The sequence below is a fragment of the Lichenostomus cassidix genome, chromosome 6, assembly GCF_008360975.1.
Source record: "Lichenostomus cassidix isolate B80296 chromosome 6, HeHo_3.0, whole genome shotgun sequence".
In the NCBI taxonomy this organism is placed as follows: Eukaryota; Metazoa; Chordata; class Aves; order Passeriformes; family Meliphagidae; genus Lichenostomus; species Lichenostomus cassidix.
In genome coordinates, this window is record NC_139487.1 from 4,568,464 (window position 1) to 4,581,049 (window position 12,586).

At 41.6% G+C, this 12,586-nt stretch overlaps 1 protein-coding gene across 8 annotated transcripts in view; it reads left to right on the forward strand.

The window, feature by feature from the left end:
* Positions 1 to 12,586, forward strand: part of FGFR2 (fibroblast growth factor receptor 2) — a 78,964-nt gene that overhangs the window by 46,181 nt on the left and 20,197 nt on the right. For 5 of the 8 annotated variants that reach the window (XM_085064690.1, XM_085064691.1, XM_085064688.1 and 2 more), the window contains 3 exons: positions 3,784 to 3,974; positions 4,825 to 4,972; positions 8,863 to 9,059. In XM_085064690.1, coding sequence (XP_084920816.1) covers positions 3,784 to 3,974; positions 4,825 to 4,972; positions 8,863 to 9,059 — 536 coding nt within the window. Of the gene's footprint in view, positions 1 to 3,783; positions 3,975 to 4,824; positions 4,973 to 6,584; positions 6,730 to 8,862; positions 9,060 to 12,586 lie in introns of all 8 variants that reach the window. The other 3 variants (XM_085064689.1, XM_085064695.1, XM_085064694.1) reach the window with 1 other exon arrangement.

Genomic DNA, 12,586 nt, shown 5'->3' on the forward strand with positions numbered 1-12,586 from the left:
TATTGTCTGCTGTCCCTGCCAAGGCTCTCCAGTGGCAGCAGAGTCCTCTCTCAGTCACAATCCCTCTCCCCTGGCCTCTGACAGCAGCAATTCCTGCCCTACATCTTCCCTCCCGAGCGTGCTTGGCCAGCAGCCTCCCTTCCTGCAGTTGTTCATCCTGCTCTGGGGCTGGAGGGATGGCATTGTGTTTTCTCGTGTCCCTTGGCTGTGAGAATTGGGATTTGGCCACTGTCACCAACCTCCACACCCCCAGCACCTTCACCAGCATCATGGCACAGTTGCATCGCTTTACTCTTTCTCTGCTCTCTTGTTTCCCTGGTCAGCAAAAAAATTGGAGGAGATAAAGCCAAGGATGGGGGAGACATGAGGCCCTTTTGCAGGAATCATCTGTTCAGGGGCTTAAATTTCTTAAAAAGCCAGTTCTCAGGTTTCCTTGCAAAGTGTAGGTTCCAGTAGTCATTTCCAATGGCAGGACAGGCTCCCACCATCTCTAGGTATCTGCAGTGCTGGGATCTTCCAGGGCAGCTCCTTCCACTGTGCCACTTTTTTGGAACTTGGAATTTTCCAGCTTCCCTGGGTTCTTTGTAGTTTTATCTCTTGGAGGGAGGCATTCTGAAGTTTTAACATTAACAGGCTAAATGACAGTGTCCTCTAAGCCTTTTGGGCAAGGTCTCTTTGTCAGTCATCCCTTCAGATTGTGAGTCTGTTTGCCTTCTGATAAGTGAGCAGGAATGCTCAAGCCCTGGGCACTTTTATGGTGGTGTAAAATTGAGGAGCTTGTGGCCTTGAATATGATATTCCTCATGTGAGAAATCGTTTTCACTCTGTCTTTTGTAGATAACTGGTTCCTCAAATGTTTTGGGTTTTGGATCTGAACTGCAAGCTGGTTCTGTCTCTTAAGGTGGGATCCAGCATGAAGCATGTTGGGGGTGATTTTCTGTATTATAACATATGTTTTTGACTTGATTTTATAACAAATTGTGTCAGCAGTGAGATAGTAACACTGAAATTTCCGTGTTCAGGAAGCAAAGATTTATTTCTCAAGGAGGTTCTTCAATAGTAAAGAACAAGAGGAATAGTGAAATCAGGCTACAGAACTATGAGATTTGTTGCCAGCTTGTTTTGCATGAAAATACTGTTTGCCTGAGTTAAATAACGAGAGATGCATATGGTCACTGTATTTTGCTGATGATCCTGATTATAATTACTGGATAATGATAAAATTAATTTCACCAGCCTTTGAGATTTTTTTTAAAGGCAGCTTTGACTCCTTTGCTAGTGTTCAGTAAAAAAGAACACACTGTTTCCATCTAATATGAGTGCAGCTAGTTGTTTGAGTGATGATATCTGCTTACAAATGTACAGCTTGTATTTTAAATGCTGAATGGTGAGGTGAGATTTATGAATATGTCTTTGACAGTACCTGTGCTTAACAGAGTCCTTAGATGTATGTGGGTTTGCAGAGAAGTAGGATAACTTCAGGATGTCTTTGGATAACGTCCTGAAATGAGTATTTCCAAGAAAAATTAAACTTGGTAATTTTTAAACACATTTGCCTTTAGAGAAGAAATTTCACAAATGGCCATACATATGCACTGCACACATGTTAATTTTTTTAAAATTAAATTGGGGACCAAGAGTGTGAGAACTCCAGTTTTACTCCTTTGCTTTGCCTCCTCTTTTTTGGTAGAGGAAATACTTGACAGTCATCAATAAAAGATTAAATCATTGATGGCTATCGGGATAAACTAAACACATTTCGTGTGTTGATGCTGGCATAGTAGGAACTTTTCCAAGATGTTTCAGGCCTCATTCTCTGGTTTGTTAAAGGGCAGAGAATAAGGTCACAAAGGAAATCAAACCCTGATGTGGAGAAATGAAACATGAGGCCTACTGACTTCTAAAAAACATTTTAAATAACATTCTCTAAGGTTTCATTTTATACTGGAGGCAGCTGTAATAAGTTTTGGAAGATGGTGTAAGGTTTCTATTAAAGAGAGATTTTTTGCTTGCTGTTTTTGTACCCAAATGAAGGAATGAGGGAGATGGAATTAGAGCTTATTTAGTATAAGGTGAGAAACTAAAAGTGCTCTCCAGAACTGTAAAATAATAATTTATATGTTCTACTGCAATTTACAAATTAAAAAATATGAAACTGTTCCTAGCTCTTTGAAAATGACACACATAGCCATGGAATAATTTAGTAACTGCAACGCAAATGCACTTTTGCCACAAGTAAAATAAGACTGCTGCTTTGTAGTGTGCTGCCAGCATAGCCTCAGTGAATAAATTCCCAGTAGATGTTTGCTGCATGCCAAATATATTGGACTGTATAAAAGATCCCATTGTTCAATGGCATCATTATTTGCTATTATACTCACAATGTTTGCTTGTGAAACAATTTATTGGAGACCAGTATGTTTAAGAAGGAACGCTTGGTTTGAAATTCAGCTGCTTTGGCTCGTAATCTCAGAGCTTTTACAGTATATAGCCTCTAAAAATAAATATTTAGGTCTGCTATTTTTTACTTATCTTCGAAAGAATTCCTGGAGCTGGGGAGAACGGGGAGCTGAGGCTGGGGATGGGCAGTGAGTGTTTCACTCCTGATTTGGGGAATTGTTTGGGTTGGAAAAGCTCTCTGAAATCATTGAGTGCAACCATTAACCCAGCACTGCTAGGGGCAGAGCTAAACCATGTCCCCAGGTGTCACATCTACACAACTTTAGATGCCCTCCCTGTGGATCCTGTTCTGTTCCAATGCTTGGCAACCCTTTTGGTGAGGGAATTTTCCTGGATATCCAATCTAAACCTCCCCTGGCACAACCTGAGGCCATCTCCTCTTGTCCCTTGTCACCTGTGAGAAGAGCCTGATTCCCACCTGGCTGAAACCTCCTGTCAGGGAATTATAGAATGAAAAACTCCCTCCTGAGCCTCTTCTACTTCAGGCTAAACAACCCCAACTCCCTCAGCTGCTCCCCATGAGAGGTTCACTGAAAATGTGTGATAAATGCTGATGGGAGTGCACAGATTAGAAGCTGTATTGGCTCACCTTAAATACACGTCAGTTTTCCAGAGAACTCCATATTTCTCAATAAACCAGAAGAGGTTGGCTGCAAATGTGTGATAAATGCTTATGCAAAGTGCATAGATCAGAAGCTCTGTTGGCTCACATTAAATACACTTCAGATTTCCAGAGAATTCTGTGTTTCCCTGTGTCTTGGTGAGGATAAAATGAGCCAATGTTTCTGCTGCTGTGTCTGGGTGGAGCAGTGGTGGTGGTGGCACTGATCAGGGCATTTTTGGGAGTTGAGCTGCCTGCTTTGTGCATCTTGCACATGGCGTTTCAGTGCTGAGGCTTCTGCTGCTACTTCTCAGAAATTCCCTTTGGTGTATTTTAACACTTTTTTAAAATTAATCAATAGTATTCTTCATTTGTGGAGGTTTAGTCAAATCAAGACGGTTTACAGCTCAGAGGTAACTTTATTACAGTAGCTTAAAAAAAAACCCAAAAGGAGATATTTTACTTAATTAGGGCTGAGTTAAACTGTGGAAAATGAGTGAAGTGTTTGAGCAGGGTTTCGAATGGCTATTCTTTAAATTACAAGTGTACCACTCGAGCCATCTCCTTTGAGCTGCAGGTTTTGTTACACGCTTTGGCTGCGGCGTTATTTCGGAGGAGTCAGCCAGCAGGCTTACAGGGCTTTTTGGCTGCAGTTCACTTACAGTTTTCTTGGCAGCCCTGCTTATTTATGCATCTTTATTTCTCTCTCTCCCTCTCTGCAGAGCGCTCCCCGCACCGCCCCATCCTGCAGGCAGGACTCCCTGCCAACGCCTCCGCCGTGGTCGGAGGGGATGTGGAGTTTGTCTGCAAGGTCTACAGCGATGCCCAGCCTCACATCCAGTGGATCAAGCACGTGGAGAAGAATGGCAGCAAGTATGGGCCAGATGGGCTGCCCTACCTGCAGGTTCTAAAGGTGAGGATTCACAGATGCTGGCAGTGGTGGTGCCTGCTTTAGAGAGTGGCGTTTGTTTGGTGTGAATCCAAGGATTCTGAGTTCTGAACTTCTTTTGAAAGTGGAGATTTTTTTTTTTTACAATTTAAGTGATGAGTTTGATAAACATTTTCTTGTCTAAATGCTAATTGTGCAGCTTACAGGTACTGATTTGCTCTTTTTTGCTTCTGTAAAAAGTCCTCTATCTCCGAATGTTTCAGCCATGATTTATTCAGAAAAATTTGAAAATCCTTCTAAAGAACATCATGGACATTTTTGCAGGGGTAGAAAGCATCCAAACTTACCTGGGACAATCTACTCCATTTCTTTCATATTTCTTCAGCCTCTTGATTTCCAAGTGATGTGGCACCTGCTGCCAAAAGCTTGTTGGAGGACTGGGCTGTCTGGATGCTGAGCCTGCAGAGATGTCTGGATTTTAGCAATGTATTGATAGTGTCACTCCCGCCAGCAGGCATTTGGAGCAAGCCTGACCAGGAAAACTAAACTTTTCTGAGCTGGGTGGCATTGCCAAAGCTCAGTGTGCTGGCAGGGAGGACAGCCAGCTCTGTACCTGCTTGTCCCATGCACTACCTGCCCAGGTGATTTTTTTCCCCCATGCTGCTGTTTTCTAACTCCTCGTGTGATGCTTTGGATGTAAGAAAACCAAACAACAACAACCTAAAGGAAAAAAAAAATCCAACCCCAAACCCTTCAATGTTTAGAAGCTGATATGGAATATTCTGGTGACATGTTGGTGGTGGGACCATAGACAGCTTGGTGTCCATTCTGGACAGTAGTGACATTGTTCTCCTGTGTTATTGGTCTATTCTAGCACTCGGGGATAAATAGTTCCAATGCTGAAGTGCTGACACTGTACAATGTGACAGAGGCGGACGCTGGAGAATATATTTGTAAGGTCTCCAATTATATAGGGGAGGCCAACCAGTCTGCCTGGCTCTCTGTTCTGCCAAGTGTACAAGGTAACAATGTTTTTTAAAGCAAGCTGGAAAAAATGGTGCTTTGGGAGACTGCAGGCAGCTTGTAGGATACTCTCTGGCCTTTGGTGGTATTTGTGTAATCCTCCTTCGGTGATGCAGCTGGTGTCACACCAGCAGCCATGGAAAAATTCCCACAATATTCTCTGTGTACCACAAGCACTGCCTTTGTTTCTGATCTTTATTCTCTCTTTGGTGTCTTTGTGTGTATGTCCAGTTTTGTTGTTAATTCTGCCTACTCTGCAGTTCCCACAGAGGGTTCTCACTGAATAATGTAATTACAGCCTCATGGTGTATATTTATATATATATACATAGGTGTGTATATATATGAAGTGTTCACATAAGTACCCACTGAGGCATAAATCAGCGTAGTTTAGCCAAATATAACTTCCCACCTCACCTGTGGCTGTGCAGGTGGGTTTTTCCAGGTGTTACTCACCCGTTACTAACTGGTTTTTGCTCAGCAGTAACAATGAAGACTGGCAACTCTGTGACTACAGCTCACAATTAAATTTACCTCAAAATGGTCCAATAAAAAGGTATTTATTCCCTCATCACCTACTTCAAAGTAATGTTTTTGAATGGAACAGAGATCAAAAGCAGCAAGCATTAATTTCTCTAAATCTCCATCATAGAGCCCTTGATGGATGCTGATGCCCTGATGAGCCCATCTTGGGACAGCTGGGAAGTTCCAGCCATAAGAATTACTCCATTTGTATGATTTTGGATAATCACTGGTACTTCATTTGTTGCACAATGTCAAGACAGCAAATTTGGAAGATGACCAGAAAAAATCCCCAAAAACTTGCTGGGTTCCCCGCCCCCCTCAGTCTTTAAGGTGTAGAAAAATACAGTTTATTTCCATCTCCTGGTTCTCAAACCTTTGAAGTCTTTTTTCCTCCCACCTGCGAGAACCACAACTGAACAAAGAACTCTGATTTTTGAACAAGAGTTGGGATACCTTCCACTCTGCTTCTAAGCAAACCAACACATATTTCCAGAGTTGAGATTAAACTGAGATTTGGCAATCCTGCACTGCCTACAATAGTAATTTCTACACAAAAGTGTAGTGCAGTGGGTGATGCAAGGATCATGCACTGCTTAAGACAGCCACTAAGTTGTCTTTTGGAGCAGAATTCACAGTTTTTTTATTATTTTAGGGTATGCTTTTATAGTAAATTCTCTCCTCTGGAACAGGTATCTACACATGAAGAATCCCACATTCTGACAATCCCACAATCTAGACATTCTGTCCTACTTCATCTTCTCTTTGTTTTTCTTTCAACTTTCCCTTGTTAAAAAAGAAGAAGGAAAAAAATAAAAGCTTTGTGGGTGAATTTTTCCATGTCTTTTGATTGCATGCATGTTCAGGTGGTGAGTTGAGGTCTGGTGAAGGGTGTTGATTACTCTCTGAGGTGAGCTGGGACCTGTTGGTAAAGCCTTTTGGACGAGGGATTGTGGATGGGGAAGGAGCTTTGCATCTCTCCACCTCTGCCTTTCCCAAGTGCAAAGCCCCGTGGCTCCACCTCCCTATCCACAACAATTCTCTCCGTGTCTAGCTTTTTCTCTTGCTTCCCTCTTGTTTTTTTTTTTAGGCTGCCGGTGTTAACACCACGGACAAAGAAATTGAGGTTCTCTATATACGGAATGTAACTTTTGAGGATGCTGGGGAGTATACATGCTTGGCGGGTAATTCTATTGGGATATCCTTTCACACTGCATGGTTGACAGTTCTGCCAGGTATACACTGCTCTCTTTCTGTGGTTTTTCCTCTTTTTTTTCCCCCCCCACCCTTGTTGATTGCTGATTAGCACAGCTTCTGTCTCAAAAAATGGAATTTTACAGTGATTCTGGTGTTTTAAACGCAGTTGTCTCGGGCTGGTGAATTGTTCTGTCATGCATTTGCAATTCCAAAAACCTAACAATGACAAAAAAAAGAGAGGGGAATGTGTGGCTGTTGCACTTAATTGAAATATTATTACATCGTCAGAAATGCTAAGGAGCTGCATTTTCTTAGCACTTCAGTGAGACAACTGAAAATCAGCCCATAAATCATTGTAAACCTTTTCAAGAGGATGAAATTCAGTTTGTTATGAAGTTTGGAACTAATCTGGCCACAGTTACATACTGGTTCAGTAAAACACCTGAGCTATTCAGTGTACTTAAATTCACTTCTACCTATCATGCAAATCTTGTATGGAAATTCCAATTTCAATGGCAAAGGATCATGTACAGAAGCAGTGCCTTCCAGATCTTGGGAATTGGCTCCGTGCATCTTTAAACATTGCATGCTCTGAGGAAACAAGTAGTCATTTGCTTTTACTGCAAAGCATGTCTTGCTGTTCTGGGGTTGGTGATGTTTCTGTCCTTAAAAGAAACAAACATCAATGTGCTTTATTGCCTGAAAATTGTTGTCAGCTGTTAGAAGATGTAACTGTAGTCGGTTTTGACATTAGTCAAATGTTCTCATTTACAACTGTTGGCAGCTGCCTCAGGAGTTCCTTTGAAAAAAACATGAACCACCTGAGGTTTGCTGGGTCATCTTGTGCTTAACATTCATTAATTGTTAATCCTAACTAAGAGGTACAGAACCTGCATGTGCATATTGCTGAGGCTCACAGGATGGGAGTTAAATGTTCCCACTCTCTGTAGATAATTTCTGACCCTTTATTAAAATATATTGAACAAGGCAGCTTTATTCCATCTCACTGAATTGAGCCCTGAGCCTGCAAGGTGTCACCAAGCAGGCAGAGCAGTGCTTGCGTAGAGCTTGCTTCAGCTGCCACTGTTTGCATTTTGCAAGTGCTTGAACAGCATTTATATTTTTTTTTTTTAACCAATTTTCTTGAACAAAGCATTTTTATAAGCCTGGAAAGGCACAAGAAAATTTGAGCTTGAAGCGTGCATTGCTTGAGGAGTGACCGCTGCCTGCTGTGGAATGCTGTTTATCTGGGGCTTGAATCCCAGAGAAGGGATTAGGGACAGTGTTTGCACATATAACTGTCTTGAAGATAGCTTCAGAATGCTTTCAGTCAGGGTTACAGCTCTGCAGCACCACTCCCACCCAAATCTAATCCCTTCCACCAGTAACCACTGATGAGGTTACTGGGAAGATGCAGTCCTTGCTGAACAGGGCTCATTAATTAACGTGTTGCTAGTAATTAGCTTTTCACTTCAATTACGCTTTTTAATCCTGCACTGGGCTCCTCAAAGGACCTCAGGGGAGTTGGGCACCCAGCATGGAGCACAGCTGGTTTAGCAGCTGGACAGTCCTGAAACTCTTGAAACCCCTAACCTGAGTTTATAGACATGATGAGGGACTGATTCATCTTCCCTTCCCCTCTGTGTTTTGAGATCTCACTGCAAATTTTGAATAAACATGCAGAATCAAGCAGACTCAAGCCCAAACATTTATTTGCAAATTTAGACACATTTTTTTAGGCTAGCTAATTCACTATTTTATCATTAGATGTGTTTTTGTGTGGTTCACAAGAATTGCAGTGCTTTTAAAGTTTGACTCAAGTAACAAAATGAACCTGAGCCTAGTTTGAACAGTTTTTCCTTCACCCTAAAAACATCTTTGATCGTGCCATATTTCAATGTATATGAATGTACCTACCTAGGCAGACATATGTATATGTCTGTATATACATACACAGATGCACAAGCTCACACACAGTGGCAAAGCAGTGGTTTAGAAAGAGGAATTCCTCTCAGATTACAAGATGGCCTAAACATTCCCAGTATTCTGCATATCACACAAGAATTGATTATATTTTACCATTACTTGCTCCAAGCGCTGAGCCGAGCGATGCCCATTCCATGTGCTAACCCTGTGGCTTGATTGTTCCCTCCTCAAACCTTCCCATCCAGCTCCTGAGAAAGAAAAGGAATACCCAACCTCCCCAGACTACGTGGAGATAGCAATTTACTGCATAGGGGTGTTCCTGATCGCCTGCATGGTGCTGATCGTGGTGCTGTGCCGCATGAAGAACACCACCAAGAAGCCAGATTTCAGCAGCCAGCCCGCCGTGCACAAGCTCACCAAGCGAATCCCCCTGCGCAGACAGGTAACAGAAAGTAGATAAAGAGTTGCAGAAAACTTTTTTTTTTCACCCGAAACAACCAAGCCAGCACATCATTCTGCTGAGGGTTTTGGAAAGGGGAGTGAATAAATAAATAAATAAGACTAAGTTGCAGTAGGGGTGGGGTTGAGTCTGGCGTGGGGAGAGCAGCTTAGCACAGAGATGAGTTTCTCAAGGAAATTAGGGTAGGGGAGAAATGTGAAGAGTGAAATATGTTCTGTATTAGCAATCTGTAGATGGAGAAGAAAAATGTATTTCAAGTACTTTGGGGTCTGATCCCACGGCTTGTTGGAGCTGATGGAAAAAATGTTACTGGCTTAACGGGCTTTGGAACAGAATCCTATTTAATTGTATATTTATCATGTTTCTAAGGTGATTATTATTGTGGTAACTAGGTACCAGATACAGAGAGGTATTTTTCAGGAAGAATTTTGAAGATGGAGGGGAGGGAGTTTCAGAGCCAGGCAAACAGAGAACACCCCAAAATAGAAAAAAGACTGTAATGAAGTAAAAATAGGGGAGATACTATATCAGATCTTGGACAGCTTGATTAAGTTAATGATGCTTTTGAGCAAGGAGCAAAAGCAAGTGCCAGATTTAAAGTGCACACAACAGCATCACATGAAATGTATTTTACAATTGTTTGTGGCTGGCAATGGGCATTTCTGGGGAAGACAATGAGCATTTCTGGACAGGGCAATGCCACGAGCAACAAACCAGTTAAACAAATAACAGAACTTTGGCTTTGTCACATGCCACCACTTGCCAAAACAGCCTCCATTCCCACATAGTGTCCTCTCCTGAAAGACTTGAGGTATTTTTAGAATCGGAGTTTAATAGGTTTTGATTTTCTTGCAGTAGGTGTTCTTGCACCCACCAAGTCCAGCCCCAGCTTTCAGCCCTGCAGGATGGGAGTTCATTGGCATCTGAAGCTGTGGCTCACCTCAGCATCCAAAAAAATACCTGTCTAGGGGTTTTGGATCCAAGCTGTGGTTGGGAGATTGGGATATGAGGGTTCACTCTGTGTCCCTCTGCACCATGAGAAAGTGGTGCAGGATTTCTGCAGATTTATTTTCACAGCCTGTCCAGAATATTGTCACTGTCAGAGTAATACATGTGCCTTAAAAATGGTCCTTCAGTGTGGGTAAGTGTTTGAAATGAGATGGGCACACACAGGGGGAGATTTTGGACAGCATTCCTTTTTTTCTGGACCCTTGTTTCGTGGTTTCTGAATTTCCTTGGTTAAGAATACCAGGAATGCTTTAGCCCTCTTTCTCTGAATTCAGTATTTTACAGAATCTTGAGGTGGTGAACTCTTTTCAATCTGAAAAATATTTGGTTTGTCTTATGAGAAAAATAATTCTTAGTTTTTCTGACTTTCTTTACCACTTCTAGTTGTTTTTACCATGTTTTGTTTTTCTGGGTTTTTTTGTTTGTTTGTTGTGGGTTTGTTTTTTGTTCTTTGAATTTTATGATTTTGCTCATTTGCTCAAATATCACTGGGACAAAGAGGGAGTTTTCACTCTGAGTCAGAAAGAGTGATGAGAAGCCCTCAGCTCAATTCACACATCTCTGCCTAGAAATCTGTGCAGTTTTCTGGACAAAGAAGGCTTTTCAAATGTATGCTTAGCAAGAGAGAGATTCCTACCAACTGCTTCGATAGGAGACATTTATTAGATTTCTGCCTGAGTATAAAATCATCATAATGACTCAGAGATAAGTTGATGGCATAAAAAACACCTAGGGTTTGGTGTGAGCTCAGTTGTGTCAGCTGGAAATGGTTCCTCAGGGAGAAGAGTGTTATTTCATGGCGTGTGACAGCAGTGCCAACCACTGCCCTCAGTTTAGCTATTTATCATTAAATGATGCAATATGGACCTTCTCCAAAGCTATTGTTTTCACAGGGAAAAAAAGTCTCTTACAGCATGTTTGTCACGTTGGGGTTTATCAATTTATTTCAGTCTTTTTACTTTTTTTTAGCTGAAATGGCATTTTGCTTTTAAAAGCAGGAATAATTCTTTTTTGAAGAATGATTTATATTTGAAAGTGCAAACGCTATTACAACCCCTAAGCAAAAATCCCACTATTCCCAGTTGTTCCTAGTACTGTTTTGTTAGCAGGAGTGGCTCATTGATGAGCTCCCTGCTTTTTTATCCTCATGGAAGCATTGCATAAAATCTGTATTTCTGATTTGATGATTTCACTGGTCAAATTGCAGAGGCAGGATGAGACAAGGAGTCCCTGAAGGCTTGCTTGTCATCAGTGAAGATTCCTTGATTTTTTCAGTGAGCATCTCCTTGGTCTTGAGGCTGCAGCAGTTCTTTAGTTTTTCTGCATCTTTTAAAGCCGATTTTGGATTTCAGGGCTGTTGTCACAAGTGAAGAATTGAAAAATAATCCAGATGTTTTATTTAATGGGTGTGTGTTTCTGGATCATTCAACCCCATTTCATTGTGCCACCAAGCTTACTTTGTTTCAGTTTATTTGTGTTTCAGAGGATTGTATTTCAACTTGGTGGGGATTTGTCACTGAACATTTATTTTTCTGTGGATCTCAGAGGTTCTCCCTTTGTGAGATGCTCATGGCAGGTAGACTGTGAGTGTGGGGCAGAGATCCAGGGCTGGGTGATGGGATTTGCTGGAATTCCAGAGAAATGAGGCCACAAATTGGGAAATTCTTGATATTGTTTTCAAAGCTCGCTGCTGCTGGGTCTGAGTCCCTGAGGATCTGGGTTGGAAAATAATCCTAATTCACAGAGAGACGTTTGCACGACTCTGATGCCATCTTGTCTGAGCAGGAGAAGAGTCTTGCTGAGTAACATATGGTTTGGTTTGGATTCTCCTGCACTGTTCAGCCTGAGCTACTACAGGGTTTTATCATTCCCCACATGCAGGAGTTTTTTTCCTGCCAAAATGCAGTTCTTTTCACATTCATAGGAAGGGTCATGGTGAAGTCAGGAATTATCAGTTCTCATCCTCTACAATCCTCAGTATCACCAGGATCTGGTACTCAGTTTTCAGGTTTTTTCCAGGAAAATCCAGCAAGCAGCTCTTCATTTCACCAAAGGAGTTCAAGTGTTATCCCTGGCCTCTGTAGAGGTAGCAGATTTAAAGGGAGGGGATAAAGCATTTGTAGGATTGAACCTCACAAGCTGATTTGCAGGACAGGCTTGAAGTGACAGAGCCACTGAACCAAAAGGTAAAGAGTAGCCTTCAACAGGATGGGCATCTATTTCATAGAACCTTTATTTTAACAAATAAATTGTCATTGAAACAGAAAGAAAGAGAGTTCCACCTCTTGTGATTTGTTCAAAGTCAAGTACAAGTGTTTGTCAAATTTGGACCCCCTCAGCTTTTTAAATAGGGAACAATGATTTTTTTTATGCTTAATATTTAAAATACATTCCCATTAATTCTTGTCTGTTGTTGTTGTTGACCCTATTCCTTCATAAATATATTTCTATATAATGATTGTATTTGTGATGAACAAAGACTGATCAGTTTAAAGTAAGGC